At 41.6% G+C, this 22,596-nt stretch overlaps 1 protein-coding gene across 2 annotated transcripts in view; it reads left to right on the forward strand.

Moving 5' to 3' along the window:
• Window positions 1-11,897, forward strand: part of LOC108719159 (receptor-type tyrosine-protein phosphatase T-like) — a 101,292-nt gene extending 89,395 nt beyond the window's left edge. Inside the window, exons 32-34 of one of the 2 annotated variants that reach the window (XM_041570825.1) lie at window positions 235-383; window positions 764-899; window positions 11,789-11,897. In XM_041570825.1, the coding sequence (XP_041426759.1) occupies window positions 235-383; window positions 764-899; window positions 11,789-11,791 (288 nt within the window). In that variant the 3' untranslated portion in view covers window positions 11,792-11,897. Of the gene's footprint in view, window positions 1-234; window positions 384-763; window positions 900-2,059; window positions 2,333-11,788 lie in introns of those variants that run through there. The other variant, XM_041570822.1, reaches the window with a different exon arrangement.
• Window positions 11,898-22,596: the final 10,699 nt, after the last annotated feature.

Here is a 22,596-nt window from a genome sequence, read left to right on the forward strand (position 1 = left end):
AGGCCGAAGGCCGAGTGTTTTTATACAGGTCATGGAACTCCGAGGTAATGCTGGGGGAGGGGGGAAACACTTTTTCTAATTCACTAATATTCTCTGCACTTATATTTCTGCCCCAGTCATCACAACTTTCTGCCCATAAAATATCACATAACCCATTGGACATCCCCTGATTTACCATAAACACAGTGAGCTGACTGCCTGGATCCACTAACTGTCACTTCTGCTCTCCCTCAGCCCAACCTTGAGGTGCAGCTCTGGCATCTGGACTCTTGGCCTAAGAATAAAGCTGTTCCACAGAACCCGGGGGCCATCATTAGCCTCATTGGCAAAGTGGAGCGTCTGCAGCAGCAGGACAAAGAGACTCATGTACTCGTGATGTGTGGGTAAGTACCCCAGCAGGGGGCAAGAGAGGCTTCTTCTAGTGATCAGGGGGTAAGTACCCCAGCAGGGGGCAAGAGAGGCTTCTTCTAGTGATCAGGGGGTAAGTACCCCAGCAGGGGGCAAGAGAGGCTTCTTCTAGCGATCAGGGGGTAAGTACCCCAGCAGGGGGCAAGAGAGGCTTCTTCTAGTGATCAGGGGGTAAGTACCCCAGCAGGGGGCAAGAGAGGGGTTTTGTTGTCACCCTGATGCCTCTTCTGTCACTTCCATTATGTGTTTTTTTGCCCCGTGTCCTCAGCTCATTATGTGAAATATTTAGTCATTAATGTGTGTTGTCATGGAGACCCAAAAATACCATCAGAATTTATTTCTCTGTCTCTTATAGTGACGGGGCGACTCGGTCAGGTATTGTCTGTGCTGCAAGTGTTATATGTGACCAGATCCGAAGTGATGGATTCCTGGATGTCTCCCAATCAGTGAGATCCCTCAAGAAACGGAGGAGACAACTCATTCCTAATGTAGTAAGTACATACTGTATATATGTGTCCCCTGTATAACCCACCCTGCAGCCTTGTGCCTTTATATGGTCACAGAACAACCCTTCGGTGACTTCTAATATCCTTATCATTTACAGTAGGGGGTACATTATCCCTTATAATACATGAGTGATACTCAGAGTTCCCTGTATAACTCAGCCTGCAGCCTTGTGTCTTTATATGGTCACAGAACAACCCCTCAGTGACGTCTAATATCCTTATCATTTACAGTAGGGGGTACATTATCCCTTATAATACATGAGTGATACTCAGAGTTCCCTGTATAACTCAGCCTGCAGCCTTGTGCCTTTATATGGTCACAGGACTCCTCAGTGACTTCTAATATCCTTATCATTTACAGTAGGGGGTACATTATTATCCCTTATAATACATAAGTGATACTCAGAGTTCCCTGTATAACTCAGCCTGCAGCCTTGTGTCTTTATATGGTCACAGAACAACCCCTCAGTGACTTCTAATATCCTTATCATTTACAGTAGGGGTACATTATCCCTTATAATACATGAGTGATACTCAGAGTTCCCTGTATAACTCAGCCTGCAGCCTTGTGTCTTTATATGGTCACAGAACAACCCCTCAGTGACTTCTAATATCCTTATCATTTACAGTAGGGGGTACATTATCCCTTATAATACATGAGTGATACTCAGAGTTCCCTGTATAACTCAGCCTGCAGCCTTGTGCCTTTATATGGTCACAGAACAACCCCTCAGTGACTTCTAATATCCTTATCATTTACAGTAGGGGGTACATTATCCCTTATAATACATGAGTGATACTCAGAGTTCCCTGTATAACTCAGCCTGCAGCCTTGTGTCTTTATATGGTCACAGAACAACCCCTCAGTGACTTCTAATATCCTTATCATTTACAGTAGGGGGTACATTATACCTTATAATACATGAGTGATACTCAGCGTTCCCTGTATAACTCAGCCTGCAGCCTTGTGCCTTTATATGGTCACAGAACAACCCCTCAGTGACTTCTAATATCCTTATCATTTACAGTAGGGGGTACATTATCCCTTCTTGTACAAGGGATAGTATAAAGGAGACATAGAGCAGTGCAAGTAGTAGTATATAAGTACAGGTCAGTACACACAGTGAATGTATCATGTCTTGTAGGATCAGTACTCGTTCTGTTACTCACTGGCTAAGACTTATTTGGATTCCTTCGAGACATATGGGAATTTCCAGTAGAATTCCGGAGCTGTTGGATTTGGGTCATTATTGGGGTCCCCCGAGCTGCACTGCTGATATTCAGTTCTGTATATATGAAATGTTCTTTATATTTCTGACCAATAAACATAAATATTTCATGGAATGAAGACATTAAATGATAATAAAGTTATTTTATGGATTTAATTATAAGACATTGTTGTAAAAGGGTTTAACCAATGAGTGTGTTTGTCTCATTCTGTTACATGAACCTTTGAATGAACCAAACGGATCCACTGGCTGCAGATTCTACATATTAATTCTACATATTAATTCTACATGTAACACTGTTATGTGGCTCAGACAAGCAGAACAAAATGATGAAAAGGAAAATAAAAAAGTAAAAGGAGAGTTGGGCTGGAGAAACGAATTCCATAAAGGGGAAATAACCCTTCCTTAAGTCCCAAGAGCAACGGCCCTGTTTGGTGTGGGACAAGAAACCCACTCAGTGTTACCCCCACAATCACCAGTGTTTCTCTAATAATAATAATCATACAACCAAAATACATTTACCAATCCCACCTTGTGCTTCCCCCATAACTGATTCCTTCCACTATATATAAATATATAAGGGGGATTTGATCACTATATATAAATATATAAGGGGGATATGATCACTATATATAAATATATAAGGGGATATGATCACTATATATAAATATATAAGGGGGATATGATCACTATATATAAATATATAAGGGGATATGATCACTATATATAAATATATAAGGGGGATATGATCACTATATATAAATATATAAGGGGATATGATCACTATATATAAATATATAAGGGGATATGATCACTATATATAAATATATAAGGGGATATGATCACTATATATAAATATATAAGGGGGATATGATCACTATACATAAATATATAAGGGGATATGATCACTATATATAAATATATAAGGGGGATATGATCACTATATATAAATATATAAGGGGGATATGATCACTATATATAAATATATAAGGGGGATATGATCACTTTATATAAATATATAAGGGGGATATGATCACTATATATAAATATATAAGGGGATATGATCACTATATATAAATATATAAGGGGATATGATCACTATATATAAATATATAAGGGGATATGATCACTATATATAAATATATAAGGGGATATGATCACTATATATAAATATATAAGGGGGATATGATCACTATATATAAATATATAAGGGGATATGATCACTATATATAAATATATAAGGGGATATGATCACTATATATAAATATATAAGGGGATATGATCACTATATATAAATATATAAGGGGATGTGATCACTATATATAAATATATAAGGGGATATGATCCCTATATATAAATATATAAGGGGAGAAGAGCAACTAAGCTGATAAAGGGAATAGAAGGAATCAGTTAAAGGGAAAGTCAAGTTGGGATTGTTACACTGGAGAAGAGACAGAAGCTTGAACTGATACCTTCCAAAAGGTGTATTAAAGGTACACAATGTTCTGCTTCTCTTAGTGAGAGGAATCTGCCAAAACCCATTGGAGGCATCTAGGATTGTAAATAATTTGCCCTTTCATTCAGGATTTCATTGTGATTGGATATATGAATATTTCTTCTCCTTATTTAACTCTTTGGGATCCAAGCACAATCTCAGGGATCAATCTTTTTTCTCTACAATGACTAAGGAATAAACCTTAGCAGTATATCTATGTTGTTTTGGGATGATTGTTCCATAACAAATAATTTATTTACCAGTCCCAACTTCTCACATGTTTGTGCACCTAATAGAGGACAATAATTACCAGTGACTACTGCAAATTCATGTTTGCTTGCCTTACCCTTGTAAGACGGATGCACCGAATCCAGGATTCGGTTCGGTATTCGGCCAGAATTCGTCCATTTTCCGCAGGATTCAGCCGAATCCTCGAGCCTGGCCGAACCGAATCCTTAAAATCATGTGACTTTTCTTCACAAAACATGGAAGTATTTTTCCCTCCCCCTCGCTGATTTGCATATGCAAAGTAGGGTTCGGATTTGGTTCAGTATTCAACCAAATCTTTCACGAAGGATTCGGGGGGTTCGGCACTGGGTTTGCGGATACAAATCTCTACACAGTCACTGGCTGCTCTACAGGGAAACAAACAAATCTGCTCTGCCAATTGAAAGTATGTATAGGAGCCTAGCATTACATCACATGCTATAATAGGTTGGATGACACATATGATTGTTTCCCTGCAGAGCAGCTAGAGACCGTCTGAAGTTTCCTATCCACAGCAGTCAGAGCAAGTAAAACGAAGGTGGAATTTCACTGCATACAGTCAGGTTACACATTTTTTAATTAAAGTATATTGGAGATAGGTTTCTTTTTCATTAAAGAAAGTAAAAATTGGATTTTATTTTTTTGCCTTTACATCCCCTTTAATCAGGCAACCATTTGTATCAATGTCTATAGTCCATCTTTTTTCACTTCCATTCCTTTTACTGACAGCACACACAGATCTCCTCCTGACTTTCCTCACTGTCCATCACTGCATTTAGTTTGCTTTTACTATAACACTGCACAGCAAAGTGATTATATTTGCCACTCACCTTTTTTACCAAAAGCCGGGGAATTGTTAATTGATTTTATATTGCCACAATTATTACAGACTTTGTATTTGGTAAATCTCGCATCAATTTTCCCGTTGCCTTTGTTAAAATCAGATTTACTTGTGTGACTACAGCTCTTCTGTCCTTATGGAGCTGGCCCTACCTATCTGCTTCTTTTTCTATGACAAACTTTATTAACATCAACAATTATCAACACAGGGACTTTAATGAAACTCAGATTTACTTATTAGAACTGACTCTAATGTAAACTCCCCAGTTAAAAAAGTGTAAATAGCTAAATGAAATCTTGAAAGCATTTAATTTTACGGATATTTGGAGATTACTTCACCCTACCGAAATCGGTTAAAAGATGAGAAATCTCTGCCTATAGGGCCCATCTTTATCATAAAGTAAATGATATTTTTTTGAGACTGAGTAAACAACAAAGAAAATGTTATTTGAGATTAAAATATTTTTACTTGCCTGATTTCATCCAAGAGTACAAGGAGCTAATTTACGCCTTGAAGTCTTGGAATACAATAAGAGTTTCCCTTCTAAACTAGTTAATATTTTCAAGGAATTTTACCAAACCTTATGTTCTTCTCCAGATTACAATCTAGATAACAGCATTAAATTCCTCAAAAATGGTTAAGATCCCTTTGGTTTCACATGAACAATTAGCCAATTTAAACAATCCAATATCTCTATAAGAGTCCATAAATTCTATTAAAAACCTAAAAAAGAAAAAAGTAGGTGGTCTGAAGGTTTACACCCAGTTTTTTATAAATTGCTAAATATTAAAATCTCCCCTTTTCTTACTGAGCTATTTAATGATATTTTATTATTAGGAAATAAACTCCTAACTAGTTCTCTGTCAAATCTGATCATCCTCCCAAAGGAAAAGAAAAGACCCCTCTTTACCATCATCCTACATGCTTATAGTGTTATTAAACCAGGATATTACATTACTTTCTATAAGTCTAGTGGACAGACTTCCCTTAATCATCAGTTATCTCAGAAACTCAGAATGGTTTCCTGAAGAGACAGTCATACATAAAGAACATTAGAGCAGTACTTTCAGCAATAAAATCCCATGCAACATTGTCAGCCTGGATGCAGAAAAGGCTTTTGATACAGCTGTTTAGGACCATCTTTTTAAATGCCTTGAACATTTTGGGATAACAGACCCTTTTACTAGCTTCATTATATATCTGTATACTTCTCCCGAATCCCCGGTTCTGATCGCCGGAATTAAATCACCACCTTTTAAAATTTATAAAGGAACCAGACAAGGGTGCCCTTTATCCCCATTATTTTTTAATATCGATCTCGAACCCTTGATTAAAGCTCTAGATAATTTTGACTCATTCCAGGGTGTAAAAATTAACAAAGTCCATTTGAAATCCCTAGCATTTGTAGATGACTTGTTATTGTTAATCCCAAATGCCAATGACTCACTTTACTTCACTCATTTGATTCTTTTTCCGGCTTCATAATAAGTCAGAATTAATGAACATTAATGTGACTGTTCCTCAGGAAATTTAAGGAAATTGAATCTCAAAAAGCCTAAACCACACTTAATTTACTTAGGACTCAATATCCCAATGGATCATTTGCCCAACAGAAACACTGGCTAGTTAATTCAATAAATAAATTATATTTCAATAATTTTTATTGTGTTTTACAGAATATAGTATACATAGTTAGCAGACATCAGCATAATGAAAATGCAGGCCATTAAAATCGAGAATGCTGTCAATTATAGTTACATAGGTTCGTACAGTCATCATGTAATAGGATATATAGGATCTCATCCGTACAAATAGACCTAACATAGTAGCTAACAGAGGATAACCAGTTCTGCGTGATTAAACATAGTAATAACGCATTGTATATTTTTATAACAATTAACAAACTAAATGACAGATCCACCTATGGGTCCCAGTGATTGATGGTCCTACAAAGGACACCAATAAACCGATATAGAAAATTAAAATTAAATACTAAGCAGTGCCAAGTGATATCCAGGCCCGTACCTGTATTCCAGCCTTGGACCCCAAATTTTTAGAAATCTGCTATGGGAGTCATTTAAGATACTGGTCATTTTTTCTTGAGTCATGATCCAGTCTATTTTATGTTTAGTGATCTCAATGGACAATACCTTTGTTTTCCATTCTTTCACAATAGTGTTTTTAGCAACAGTTGTAATGGCCGTAAAAAGTTGCAATTGTGTCCTAGTTGGCCAGGTTTTTGCCCCAGTAAAGCCGTATTGGGATGCCTAGGAATTGCAACTTGGAACACAGAGTGTGTCATAGTGTAAATTCTAATCCAGAATCGACGCACACTCGGGCATTCCCACCATACATGGAACATAGTGCCCTCATGTCCACACTCATGAAAACAGCTAAGAGTCTGCAGATGGGGCAAATTTAGCAATCCGGGCTGGAACCAGGTACCACCTGAATAAAACCTTGTAATTAGTCTCAAGCAAAGAAACATTTTTAGAGGATCGCATGACATTGCTCCAGATCGACTCCCGTTCGTCATACAATCGCCATGATTGTCTGTATGTCATCTGAGCTGCCTCTATATTGTCGTAAAAATTTCTATATAGCAAGGAAATTACTTTCCAACTCAGAGGGTTCCGTGAACACCATAGCTCAAAAAACGACTGAGATGCATTCACCCCACCCTCAAAGTTCCATCGAGACCGAGCAAAATGTAACACTTGTGGCAAACGGAAATATTCTGAAGGAGGGACGAGATATTTATCAATAAGCTGTTGAAGGGTATATGGACCTGTTCTAGTGAATAACTGTCCCAAATAGAGTATATTGGTGGAAGTCCACCATTGGAAAGCTAAAGGATGTAACCCTGGGCGAAATAGGGGCTTCCCCAGAAGAGGCATAGCTGGTGTGTAAGCTGATTGTAACTTATGTTTCATACTGACCGAGTCCCAAATTTTCAAGGTGTGAGACAGACAAACACTCCCCGTTAATGGTCGTTGTTTAGGGGGGCACCATATCAATGCTGCCGGAGAATATGGAATATGGGTATATGACCTTTTCAAGGAAACCCAGTGAGGGCAATCATTTATAGAGTGTAAAGCTAAGATTTGGGAGATCTGAGCTGCCTTATAATAATAGTGCCAATTAGGTAGGCCAAGACCTCCTTTGTTTCTAGGGTAAGTTAATACAGAATGGCGTATTCTAGGGTGTTTCTTTGCCCAAACAAATTGTAAGATTTTAGTGTTAAATCGGGACATTAAGGAATAGGGATTGGAAGTGTTCTAAAGAGATATAAGATCTTGGGTAAAATAGTCATCTTAATAGAGTGAATCCTCCCTATCCACGAGATGTGATAACAGTGACATTTATCCAACAAAGCATACAGGGACTTGTAAACCGGGGGATAGTTATATTTGTATAGGGAGTCATAATTCCGAGTTAACTTAACCCCCAATATGGAGATAAAATGGGGCTGCCATAGAAATTCAAAATTAAGTTGTAACAACTTTACAGCTTCCTGGGATAGATTGACATTAAGAGCCTCAGTTTTATTATGGTTAATATGAAGGCCAGATATTTGACTAAATGCCTCTAATAGATGAAATAAATTAGGGAGAGAGGTTAACGGATGTGAAATTACAAGTGATAAATCATCAGCAAATAAACTGACTTTATGTTGAGCTCCGCCAACCTCAATCCCTTTAATATTTAAATTAGATCTAATAGCGGCCGCTAGGGGCTCTATAGCTAAATTAAATAAAATTGGAGAAAGAGGGCACCCTTGACGGGTCCCCCAGTGAGTCAAAAAGGGTTCAGATAGAAAACCTATTATATTAACCAACGTAGAGGGGCCATGATAAAGCGTGTGAATCCAAGTTTTAAATTTATCACGAATCCCCATTTGCTCAGAGAAAAATACAGATAGTCCCAATATATGGAATCAAAGGCTTTGCGAATATCCAAGTTAAGCAGCATTGATTTAACCCCTGAAGATTTGGCATGCTGAGTCAATAGAATCAAACGTCTGATCTGAGCATCCCCTGCGTGACGACCAGGAATGAACCCCACTTGGTCCCTGTGGATTATTTGAGGTAGAAAGGAGTTGATCCAAATAGCTAATATTTTCCCCAAAAGCTTAACATCCGTATTTAACACCGAAATTGGTCTATCATTTTTGCAGTCTGATAAATTGGAGTCGGGATTGGGAATCGCAGATATTTGAGCCTTTAAAGTCTCAGCTTGAAATGTCCCACCCACTTTGAGTGCATTGAACATTAGGGCCGAACTCTGGGAGAAATTTTTGTAATAAATATTAAAGAGAGCCCGTCTTGGCCAGGGGCTTTCCCCGACCCCAGATCTCTGATCGCGAATTGTACTTCCTCAAGTGTAACGTCCTCGACCATTCGCTGAGATCAAACTAGGGAGATCGGGGTCACTAAAAAACTTATATTTTACCAGAGGGACGTTACCCGGTTTAGAATATAATTTCTGATAATAATTGGCAAATTGAGTAGCTATTTTAGATGGGTTCCCGGTTAAGTGACCAGAAGCGGTTCGTATTCTATGGATCGTTTGGGGAACATTGCGTTCATTGGGCTTGTGTGCTAACATCCTACCTGGTTTATCGAGACAACAGGACATTCAATAAATCAATGAACCGAGAGTCCTCATCTACTAAACCTAGATCTAATTTCTCAAAAACTCTTTCATATTAAAAGACATATTCTACTTATTTAGAGTATAATATTCACTGACCACCCCAACTGGTAAGCAAAATCACCCCCTTAAAAATGGTCCAACTATTTACAAACCAAAATCAACTTGTTCCATTCACAAATATAATAAGTGTTTTGTGCAAACATTCTACAAACCTAATAACAGAATGGCCTTTAACCTTGAGCTTCTTCTACAACACAGAAATTCTGTACTAGTGTTGTGTTCTATAATCTTTGTTCTTTGATAATAACCACTTATATTTCTTAAATCTAAAATCCTAATATCTACACTCCCCACTTTATATCTTCTAATATAAGCAAACTCCATAAGCTAGCACTGCGGATTAAACATAAAAGAACATATAACATAAACATTTATCATCTGATTTTATTTTTGCAAACATTTAGCATGTACACATATACACAAATATAAACATGACACATAAGTAATTGCCAAGTAAAGTTGTTTTTACTATAATATTTTTGTATTTTTGACTAGAAGAAGTTAACACTACCCTGATATTGTTCTGCTTGTATTTCACACTGTGGTCAATTACTGAAAAAATAAAAATACATCAATATAATATGTGATGGCAAAAAATCTTGCGCTTTCTGCTTTGCCAAATGGTATTTTAATTATTGTTTTATATGAAGTGTTTAGCCAGCAATGGGTTAGTAAAAGTGTAGTAAGGATACTGGGATTCATGCATGTTAGTTACAGTTAATAAGAAAGGAAAAGTAGTGATTAAAGAAATTAGTAATTTTAGACATATACGATCTAGTGACAAAAATAAAATAGAAAGTATTAGAAGTGAGACACATACAGAACAATAAGTTGTTAGTGATGTTGTAACTATACAAAAAAAAGGAATATTAACAGAAAGTTAAAGGACAAGGAAAGGCAAAAAAATACAATCCTATTTTTACTTTCTTTAATGAAAAAGAAACAATATATCCAATATGCTTTAATTAAAAAATGTCTACCATTTTTATAAGAAATCTGACTGTATGCAGTGAAATTCTCTCTTCATTTACTGCTGTGGATAGGAATTGTCAGACGGTCCCTAACTGCTCTGCAGGGAAACAATCATACTTATGAACAGCAGGGGGAGCCCCCGCCTTACTTCCCAGCCATGCAGAACTCAAGCAGCTTTGTTTATGACGATCCCTAAACAGCCCAGATCACACTGAGCATGTGCACAGTCTTAGTCTTGCAAAGATGTATAACAAAGTTACAAGATGGTGACTCCTTGTGACCAACTTTGAAAACATAAATCATTTGTTTGATTAGACTTGTGGTGCAGTAAGTTCATGTTTATGTTAAGTATACAAAATACAGCATTTCTAGCCTTATTCTATTTTAGACTTTACTTACCCTTTAAAACAAATACAGAAAGAATAAGAAGAAGGAAAGAAACATAAACTCAGAGATGTCCGATCTCTCCTGACAAACAAATGTGTGACCTCGAGGTGGAACATCTGTTAAAGAAATAAACTGATCTCCTCATCAATCAATGTCATTGTTCTCATATCTTCTGCTTATAAAAGAGAAGTGAACAATTAAGAAGAGTAATTCTAGTGCATCTTAATTTTAAATGCAAACTAATTACTAAAAACATTTAATTTAATATGGAAACAGATGTTCCCTAAAGTATTATTTGCATGAAATTCTGCAGTGTCTCAAACTACTCAGATCTGGTTCTCTGGTCTGAAGCTTCAAACACCTGCAAAGTAAAATATACATTAAAGAGCAAATTTATCAAGGGTCGAATATCGAGGGTTAATAAACCCTCAAATTCAACCCTCGAAGTGAAATCCTTTGACTTCGAATATCGAAGTCGAAGAGTTTACCGCAAATCCTACAATCAAACGATCGAAAGGAAAATTCGTTCGAACGATTCGAAGGATTTTAATCCAATGATTGAAGGATTTTCCTTTGATCAAAAAAACCTTAGCAAAGTACTGGGGAAGGTCCCCATAGGCTAACATTGTACCTCGGTCAAAGAATGCAGTCAAAGTATTTTTTAAAGAGACAGTACTTCGACTATCGAATAGTCGAATGATTTTTAGTTCGAATCAAAGTCATAGTCGAAGGTCATAGTAGCCTATTCGATGGTCGAAGTACCCAAAAAAATAATTCAAAGTTTTTTTACTTCGAATCCTTCAATCCAGCTTAGTAAATGTGCCCCTAGAAGAATTCATTTCCATTAAAGAAATAAAACAAACATAATACGAGATTCCTAACTCTGATATAAAAAGAGATGTATAAATGCAAAACTATTTAATTAAATTCATAACTCTCCTTTGCCTTTACTCTCCCTCCCCTCTAGTGAATGACCCTCATTGTGGCTTCTCACCTGTTGGACATGGGGCAAAGCTGCCGGTCTCATTTATATCAATTAATCACGAGTTCTCCAGAACCGACGCCACTGAAATGAGACACATTTACCATAAAAACCCACTGTCTGGTTCAGGAAGAAGAAAACAATGTTCCCCGGGGGGGGGCAAGTTGTAATATTGGAACAGTCACTGGCTCTTCTGCACAATTGCAAGGTGCTCCTGGCTTCCTATTGTAAGTCTGATTTTATCTTCCTTTTGGTCCATTCTATAGCTGCAATCAAAGGGGAAAGTCATTTTATTGCTGATAGTGTCTCTTCTCTGTGACATCTGTGTGACATCTAGTGGTCAGAGTGGAAACTACAACTCCCCTTACTGAATGGGTCTCTATAGGGCATAACAGTCAGATTGGGCATTTTCTTCCCCAGGCCCAAAACTAAATGTGGCCCTCGAGAGAATTTTACAGCCCTCAATATGTCACTGTTAAACGTGAGCAACGAGAAGCAGTTGTCCCATTACATGTGAATTCCTCCCTTGTGATAACTGCTGCCCCTTGTGGTCATAAGAGAAAATACAGCTTTGTGCATTCCCTTTAAAGGACCAGTAACATCAAAAAAAAATGTTTAAAAATTCGTTAGTGCACAACGAAAAATAAACACCAAGACAAATGAAACTTTTAAAAAGCAAAGCCTTTATTAAGAAATAACTTACAGAAAATCCACTTCCTGTCCTCTTCAGAAACGGCAAAAAGGCGACCATCCACACTGCAGCAATCGATTTCTCCTTCCTGGCTATTCACTGACAGGCATCTTCCTCCTCCCGGCGTCCAGCAGCAGCTGTGTCTCTCCTTCCCCGTGGATCGGCTTCCCTCCTTCGATCTCCTCACCTTCCTCTCTGTCTTCCCTCCTCCCCTACTCAGAGATAGAGATGAGGCAAAGACAGCAGCAGCAGCCGCGGGGCACAGAGTGGGTAGTGATTTAGGAGTCGGTGTGAGCGGAGGCAGGGACGGAGCACTTGTCTGTGTGTGAAATCCAATCCATCCCTTCGCTTCATACAATGGCAGAGCACGGGAGAACGGCAAACAATCCTAGCACTGTGTATTTGATTGTCTGCTTCTTTTGCCCCCTGAGAGAGAAATACAAAACAGGCTGCCAAAGTCCCCAGACTGAGCTAAGTTGCCTGCTCGTTGCTGTCAGTAAAAGATACGTGGAGCTGCTGGGATGGGAGCAATACAGGCAAAGACTTACCAGTATGTGTATAGAGCTCCATCCCCTGCCTCCGCTCACACCGGCTCCTACATTACTACCTCTAACTCTAATGCTGAATCCCATTTGACACTGAGCATTAACTCCTAGGAGCCGAGCTTTAACCCGCTTCCCCTTGGCTGTAGCTCCCACTTACCTGCGCTCCTCATCCCTGGGTAGATTCTCAAGTTGGCCTCATTGTGCAGCTCCGAGTCCCTCTGTTCAGCCTTGGTGCAGTTCTGCTTAGTGGGGTTGCCGGCAGCGGCTACAGGAACAGCCCGGGCAGAACGTTCCCTGCGGCGCATGGTTTATACAGTAATGGGAGCAGCCTGCACCCCCAGAGCCCGGCCATGTACCCCTCCAGCTATGGGCTCGACGCTGCCTCGTTCACTGCTCACCCTTTGAGCAGAACCTCTTCTCCCTGATGTGCGCCGGCGACGGGGAAGGAGAGACACAGCTGTTGCTGGACGCCGGGAGGAGGAAGATGCCTGTCAGTGAATAGCCAGGAAGGAGAAATCGATTGCTGCAGTGTGGATGGTCGCCTTTTTGCCGTTTCTGAAGAGGACAGGAAGTGGATTTTCTGTAAGTTATTTCTTAATAAAGGCTTTGCTTTTTAAAAGTTTTATTTGTCTTGGTGTTTATTTTTCGTTGTGCACTAACGAATTTTTAAAAAAATTTTTTTGATGTTACTGGTCCTTTAAGGGATACTGTCATGGGAAAAAAAATGTTTTCAAAACACATCAGTTAATAGTGCTGCTCCAGCAGAATTCTGCACTGAAATCCATTTCTCAAAAGAGCAAACAGATTTTTTATATTCAATTTTGAAATCTGACATGGGGCTAGACATATTGTCAATTTCCCAGCTGCCCCCAGTCATGTGACTTGTGCTCTGATAAACTTCAATCACTCTTTACTGCTGTACTGCAAGTTGGACTGATATCACCCCCTCCCTTTCCCCCCCCAGCAGCCAAACAAAAGAACAATTGGAAGGTAACCAGATAGCAGCTCCCTAACACAAGATAACAGCTGCCTGGTAGATCTAAGAACAACACTCAATAGTAAAATCCAGGTCCCACTGAGACACATTCAGTTACATTGAGAAGGAAAAACAGCAGCCTGCCAGAAAGCATCTCTCCTAAAGTGCAGGCACAAGTCACATGACCAGGGGCAGCTGGGAAACTGACAATATGTTTAGCCCCATGTCAGATTTCAAAATTGAATATAAAAAAATCTGTTTGCTCTTTTGAGAAATGGATTTCAGTGCAGAATTCTGCTGGAGTAACACTATTAACTGATGTGTTTTGAAAAAAAACATGTTTTCTGATGACAGGATCCCTTTAGATTCTTACTTTTTAGGGGCCTCGTAATTTAAAACTCCATGTAACTCCCAGCAGAGCATTCATTATATAGGACTCTCTCAGGTGGGCCCAGGCTGCAGGAAGGGTTAACCACACTGATTTCACATTCACTGAATAGGTCTCCAATAACTATGGCACCTTTGAAGCCCATTTAACTGTTTATTTGCTGGATCTCAAAACAGTTTCCCAGATGGTACAATCCAATCACAGGTAAGTCAATACAATCACTTAGGCACCTCCAAGTGCAACAACACATTCCTTCTCCTTTAAGAAGAAACAGAGGCAGTTTGGTAGTTGTGTCTGATTCCTCCATCTTTTCTTCTTCAACTTCTATTTCTTCTTCCTCTTCTTTTCCAGTTTCTTTTATGCATTAGTCTTCAGTCATTTTCCTTTTCTTGGTGCATGAAATTGCTGAATAAAACCCCACAGAGAAACAAAACTACTGAGGAAGAGACAGACAGAACTGATGTGTTGAAGTGTTGGCATTACAAAAAGGCTCAGCAATTCCAAAACTACAATGTAGTAAAGTGTGTGCCTAGTGTTCAATGGACAATTACAGACTGGTATGTATAATACATTATTATTATTATTATTATTACTAACCCCAATGGGGGGTGAATCAGAATTCAACACACAAAGCTCCCAAGATGAATTCCCCAGATGATGGCACTTATGGAGACCTCACTTTTGGACGTAATATGGAATGGCTGTAGTATATACACATAGGAGTTATTTGTCTTACTATGAACTACTGCTCAATAGAAGGAATATAAACCTAACAGCCTTCTGCCCATAGCTTTGCTGAGATTATAATATTCATCTGAATGAGTAGAACCATTAGCTCAGACATCTCTTTGTAATTGTGTTATAAACATCATAATGACTTTACTACATAATCCAGTGAGTAGAGATCGACCCTATATCTGAGCAGAGATACTTAATGGCTGGACCAATGAGTCTTTTAGAGTCAGGTGGCACTGGGGTAATGACCCTTATTTGAATGGTTGGAGTGAGCAGTTAGAAAGTTAAAGGATGAGTAAAATCTCTCACTGAGTGGACGTGTATCCTATGAGGAGCGAGAGGCCAATACTTACTTGGCTGGACTATGGGCAAGCGCCTGATTTGGGGTCTAGACGGGGCTGAAGACTAATAACTCCTCCTTGAGACAAGATGTTTAATATTGTGTTCCTGTTATTGAGTGCGACTGCCATTGCTTAATGAAATATTAGTCTGAGAGTTGTAACTTTTTTATACATCGGAATATTTTTGTTCTTGTGACTCCGGCTCTTGATTCAGGGTCTGCAGATGTTCCTCTGACCCCTCAGCTTCCAGTCGCAGTCGCTTCTTCTTCTTCCTTTTCATTGCAACTAAATTCGTGGTCATATTTTAGTGTCTGGATTTCCATGTTTACATCCCTGATGTTTCCTTGTATCTGTGCAACATTTCTTCTCATTTCTTCCTAAACTTGATTGAGAAAATATTATTTCTCTTCTGTAGTTAAAAATTCATCCTCATCCGACCTGTTCATTATTTACCTGAAAAAGTAATTAAAAAACATATATTGGCTAATTCAAAAAAAATGTTTTTGCGTTTGGCCTCGGGTCCCCTTCTGAAACTATTTCTCATCCCCACACAAAATTGTGGGTTACCCATGTTGTGAGTAAAAATGTGGGTGACCCTCCCCCTCCATGGGACGTCTGTTCCCCCAGACTGTGGTTACAAGGTCTGTCCCATCTCTAGTTCCACCACTGAGACTCCTCTACCTGAGCCTCCCGTCTTCTCTCAACTCCTCTGCCACCTCCCTGTCTCTCTCTATCCCATAATCTCAGAGGAACCTTTAGCAGATATTTAATACAGACACGTTGCCATAGAACTAAGCATAGCAACCGTTTCCCATAGAGACTGAGCCTTAGTAACATAACAGGTAAAAGATTCCCCTGAACATGTGGGATGGAGACAAGTAGTGGAACAGGGGGTGTAGAAATGGCGCAGTGAGAACATTTAAACAACCTTCATTTGTACTAATAATGTGCCCCAGGCTCCTGCTGTACAGGGTTATAGGGGGGGGATGTGTGACGTCTCCCCCTGTTAAAATTAGTCCAACCATTAGGTTTAAAGCGATGGTTCACTTTTAGTAAGTCATACTGTATCCTCAAAGTGACCATGAGCACATGGGCTTTATCCTTTTATACTTATAATGCTGCCACCTAGTGGGGAAACCATCACTAAACCATATTACCTGGACTAGAGTCCTGTGCGGAACCAATTTCTAAGAACCGGACCCGAACCGCAACCTGCATATTTACCCACTTTGATCCGCTACCCGACCCGGACCCGCAACTGTCTTATCTGCAACCTGACCCGCAACCTGCCAACCACCATCAAACAGGAAGTGATTTTGCTGCAAACTGGAAGTGACGTCATCAAACGTGGGCGGTGCAGAAACATGTTTTTTAAAAGGAGTAAAATATAGACAATATTACATAAGATAAGAAATTTAAATGAGACCGGTAACCCAACCCGCATCTAAACCTGCACCTGAAAATCCTCCCTCATTCCGCAGGGTGCCCGCTTTTTTGTGCGTAACCCGTAGGTACCCTCCCCACTGCACGAGTCTAACCTGGACCGAGAGAGAGGAGAGACATATAGGTGCCTGGGTGAATCTAAAGGACCAATTTAGGCTTCCAGACTTACAAGGGAAAAGTGCCTGAGAAATGTCTGACCCTCAGTGTCTCTACATTGACTTTTATCAAACACACAGAGTTGTTATATCACATGGGCAGCGCCGGATTTCATTGCCGGCCGCGCGGTCCGACCAGACGGCCGCGCAGTCCTAGCGCCTGCCTACACCTCCCCTTCCCAGCGCGCCGGCGAAAAAATGCCAGCGCAGCTGGTGTAATTGAATGGGGACACACACGTCCCCATAACGCGGCTGGGCGGCATGCCGCCCCTATTTTTTGCCGCCCTAGGCCCGGGCCTATGTGGCCTTGCCGCTAGGGATGTAGCGAACGTCGGAAAAAAAGTTCGCGAACATATTCGCGAACTTGCGCAAAAACGCGAGCGGTTCGCGAACGGTTCGCGAACCCCATAGACTTCAATGGGAAGGCGAACTTTAACATCTAAAAAAAAAATTTCTGGCCAGAAAAATGATTTTAAAGTTGTTTAAAGGGTGCAACGACCTGGACAGTGGCATGCCAGAGGGGGATCAAGGGCAAAAATGTATCTGAAAAATCTGCCTGTGTGTGCTTGGAAGAGATAGTGTAGGGCAGTGGTCCCCAACCAGTAGCTCGTGAGCAACATGTTGCTCTCCAACCCCTTGGATGTTGCTCCCAGTGGCCTCAAAGCAGGAGCTTATTTTTGAATTCCTGGCTTGGATGCAAGTTTTGGTTCTATAAAAACCTGGTGTACTGCCAAACAGAGTCTCAATCTAGGTTGATAATCCACAAAGGGGCTACTAAATGGCCAATCACTGCTCTTATTTGGCACCCCAAGAACATTTTTCATGCTAGTGTTGCTCCCCAACTCCATTTTCCTCTGAATGTTGCTCACAGGTTCAAAAGGTTGGGGATCCCTGGTGTAGGGGGAGAGCTGTTAGTGATTTCAGGGACAGATGATAGTAAGTTTGCTGGCTAGTAATCTGCTTGATACTGCTCTGTATTGGAGGGACAGAAGTCTGCAGGGATTTGAGGGACATTTTAGCTTAGGTAGCTTTGCTGGCTAGTAATCTACTGTTCTCTTTAAACAACTGCCATACGTTGACCTTGTAGGCATTGTTTGCCCAGTTTTTTGGACGCAGCCACTGAAGCACAGTTGCCAGAAAAAATATGCCATATAAATGCTGAAAATAGTCATTTTTCGCCATACGTTGACCTTGTAGACATTGTTTGCCCAGTTTTTTGGTTGCAGCCACTGAAGCACAGTTGCCAGAAAAAATATGCCATATAAATGCTGAAAATAGTCATTTTTCGCCATACGTTGACCTTGTAGACATTGTTTGCCCAGTTTTTTTGGTTGCAGCCACTGAAGCACAGTTGCCAGAAAAAATATGCCATATAAATGCTGAAAATAGTCATTTTTTGCCATACGTTGACCTTGTAGGCATTGTTTGCCCAGTTTTTTTGGTCGCAGCCACTGAAGCACAGTTGCCAGAAAAAATATGCCATATAAATGCTGAAAATAGTCATTTTTTGCCATACGTTGACCTTGTAGACATTGTTTGCCCAGTTTTTTTGGTTGCAGCCACTGAAGCACAGAGGCCAGAAAAAATTAAACCAGTAGGGTTTGCACCCTAGTTTGTAACGGTGGCGGAGGGAGGAGGAGGACGCTAAAGGACAGCTGTGTGTGGAGTCATGAGGCTTGAAGAGAAGGACAGCTGCATAGAAGTCAGAACAAGTCTTCCGGCGTGCAGTAACCCTCCGAGATCCACCCCTCATTCATTTTAATAAAGGTCAGGTAATCGACACTTTTGTGACCTAGGCGAGTTCTCTTCTCAGTTACAATCCCTCCTGCTGCACTGAAGGTCCTTTCTGAGAGCACACTTGAGGCTGGGCAAGACAAGAGGTTCATGACAAATTGTGACAGCTCTGGCCACAGATCAAGCCTGCGCACCCAGTAGTCCAGGGGTTCATCGCTCCTCAGAGTGTCGATATCTGCAGTTAATGCCAGGTAGTCCGCTACCTGCCGGTCGAGGCGTTCTTTGAGGGTGGATCCAGAAGGGTTGTGGCGCTGCCTTGGACAGAAAAACATTTGCATGTCTGACGTTACAGACTGGCCAAAGGGCTTTGTCCTTGCAGGTGTGCTCGTGGCAGGATTACTGGCACCTCTGCCCCTGGAATGTTGATGAGTTCCTGAAGTGACATCACCCTTAAAAGCATTGTACAACATGTTTTGCAGGCTGGTTTGTAAATGCCGCATCTTTTCGGACTTGTGGTATGTTGGTAACATTTCTGACACTTTATGCTTGTACCGAGGGTCTAGTAGCGTTGCGACCCAGTACAGGTCCTTCTCCTTAAGCCTCTTGATACGGGGGTCCTTCAACAGGCATGACAGCATGAAAGACCCCATTCTCACAAGGTTGGATGCAGAGCTATCCATCTCCGCTTCCTCATTATCAAGGACTGCATCATCCACGGTCTCCTCCCCCCAGCCACGTACAAGACCAGGGGTCCCCAAAAGGTCACCACTAGCCCCCTGGGAAGCCTGCTCCTGTTGGTCCTCCTCCTCCTCCTCCACAAAGCCACCTTCCTCCTCTGACTCCACCTCTCCCTGCGTTGCAGCAGGTGCCTGGGTTCGTTCTGGTGATTCCGACCAGAAATCGTGCGCTTCCAGCTCCTCGTCACGCTGGTCTACAGCCTCATCTGTCACTCGTCGCACGGCACGCTCCAGGAATAAAGCGAAGGGTATTAGGTCGCTGATGGTGCCTTCGGTGCGACTGACCATATTTGTCACCTCTTCAAAAGGTCGCATGAGCCTGCAGGCATCGCGCATAAGCACCCAGTAACGGGGGAAAAAAATCCCCAGCTGTGCAGATCCAGTCCTACCACCCAGTTCAAAAAGGTACTCGTTGACGGCCCTTTGTTGTTGCAGCAGACGTTCCAACATAAGGAGCGTTGAATTCCAGCGAGTCTGGCTGTCAGAAATCAAACGCCTGACTGGCATGTTGTAGCGCTGCTGAATGTCAGCAAGGCGTGCCATGGCTGTGTAGGAACGTCTGAAATGGGCCGACACCTTTCTGGACTGGGTGAGAACGTCCTGGAATCCTGGGTACTTGGAGACAAAACGTTGGACTATTAAATTTAACACATGTGCCATGCAGGGCACATGTGTTAAATTGCCTAGTCTCAACGCTGCCAACAGATTGCTTCCATTGTCACACACCACTTTTCCGATCTGCAGTTGGTGTGGGGTCAGCCACCGATCGGCCTGTGACTGCAGAGATGACAGGAGTACAGATCCGGTATGGTTTTTGCTTTCCAGGCACGTCATCCCCAAGACAGCGTGACAACGGCGTACCTGGCACGTCGAATAGCCTAGGGGGAGCTGGGGGTGCACAGGTGTGGAGGAGGAGAAGGAGGACCCAGCAGCAGAGTAAGAAGAAGAAGAAGACGAGGTAGAGAGCGATGGAGGAGTAGAGGTGGTGGCAGAACCGCGTGCAATCCGTGGCGGTGACACCAACTCCACTGTTGTTGTTGAGCTACCCATTCCCTGCTTCCCAGCCATTACCAAGTTCACCCAGTGGGCAGTGTAGGTGACATACCTGCCCTGACCATGCTTGGAGGACCATGCGTCAGTAGTCATATGGACCTTTGGCCCAACACTAAGTGACAGAGATGCGGTAACTTGGCTCTGCACATGTTGGTACAGGTGTGGTATTCCCTTTTTAGAAAAAAAATTGCGGCTGGGTACCTTCCACTGCGGTGTCCCAATTGCTACAAATTTGCGGAAGGCCTCAGAGTCCACCAGCTGGTATGGTAAAAGCTGGCGGGCTAAGAGTGCAGACAAGCCAGCTGTCAGACACCGGGCAAGGGGGTGACAGTCAGACATTGGCTTCTTACGCTCAAACATGGCCTTCACAGAAACTTGGCTGGTGGCAGATGACTGGGAATGGGAACAGGTGGTCAAGGTGGAAGGCGGAGTGGAGGGTGGTTCAGACGGGTCAAGGAGAGCAGAGGTAGAGCAGTAAGATGCTGGACCAGAAGGAGTGTGGCTTTTAGTTTGCCTGTTGCCTTTGAGGTGTTGCTCCCAAAGTGCTTTGTGCTTGCCGCTCATGTGCCTTCGCATAGAAGTTGTACCTATGTGGCTGTTGGGCTTACCAAGGCTCAGTTTCTGACTGCACTCATTGCAAATTACAATGCTTTTGTCAGAGGCACACACATTAAAAAAATCCCACACTGCTGACTTTTTGGAAGTGTGCGATCTGGCGGTAACAGTAGAAGTTGGCGGAGTTGGCGGTATTGGCGGCAATGGCGGGTGCGTTGGCCGGCTGAACACAGGTGCCGATACATGTTGTTGCCCTACTGATCCCTGCGGGCTGTCCTCCCTGCTTCTTCTAAGTCTTATTCTCCTACTGCCTCTCTGACTCTCCGTCTCTCCATCTGAACTACCCTCCTCTTGCTCTCTTCTACTAGGCACCCACAAAACATCAATCTCCTCATCATCATTCTCCTCAGATGCATCAATTTCTTCTGACACATCACAGAAGGAAGCAGCAGCGGGGACCTCCTCCTCATCACTCATTATGTCCATCTCTATCGTGTTCTCTGCCAGAATTAAATCTGGTGTAAGGTCCTCATCTCCTTCATCTTCTTCTGGCAATAATGGTTGCGCATTACTCAGTTCAAGAAACTCATGGGAAAATAACTCCTCTGACCCCAGTGAAGAAGGGGCACCGGTGGTGGAGGAAGTGTTACGTGGGGTGGCCATAGCAGTGGAGGATGAGGAGGATGTTGTGGTAAAGTTAGAAACGGTAGAGGATGGGGTGTGCTGTGTAAGCCAGTCAACTACCTCTTCAGCATTTTGGGAGTTCAGGGTCATTGGCTTTTTAAAACTGGGCAATTTGCTAGGGCCACAGGATTGCATAGCAGCACGGCCCCTAGCACGGCCTCTGCGTGGCGGCCTGCCTTTGCCTGGCATTATTTTTTAAAAAACAACAACAAAAACTCAGTTGGTTTTTCTGGAAACGATAATACACACAGCTAGATGGCGGGTTGAAGAAAACAGTGTGCAAATAATGCCTACAAGGTCAACGTATACACTACTACAGCGGTGGATACGGATTACGTAAAATATATTATGGCTGCTTGAAAAAAGTCACTCCGGTGTTTTTTCTGGAGACGGTAATATTATGGATATTTAGACAGAATGTGAACAAGGTCACACAGCTAGATGGCGGGTTGAAGAAAACACTGTGCAAATAATGCCTACAAGGTCAACGTATACACTACTACAGCGGTGGATACGGATTACGTAAAATATATTATGGCTGCTTGAAAAAAGTCACTCCGGTGTTTTTTCTGGAGACGGTAATATTATGGATATTTAGACAGAATGTGAACAAGGTCACACAGCTAGATGGCGGGTTGAAGAAAACACTGTGCAAATAATGCCTACAAGGTCAACGTATACACTACTACAGCGGTGGATACGGATTACGTAAAATATATTATGGCTGCTTGAAAAAAGTCACTCCGGTGTTTTTTC

This window comes from Xenopus laevis, chromosome 1L (assembly GCF_017654675.1).
Source record: "Xenopus laevis strain J_2021 chromosome 1L, Xenopus_laevis_v10.1, whole genome shotgun sequence".
NCBI classification, from domain to species: domain Eukaryota; kingdom Metazoa; phylum Chordata; class Amphibia; order Anura; family Pipidae; genus Xenopus; species Xenopus laevis.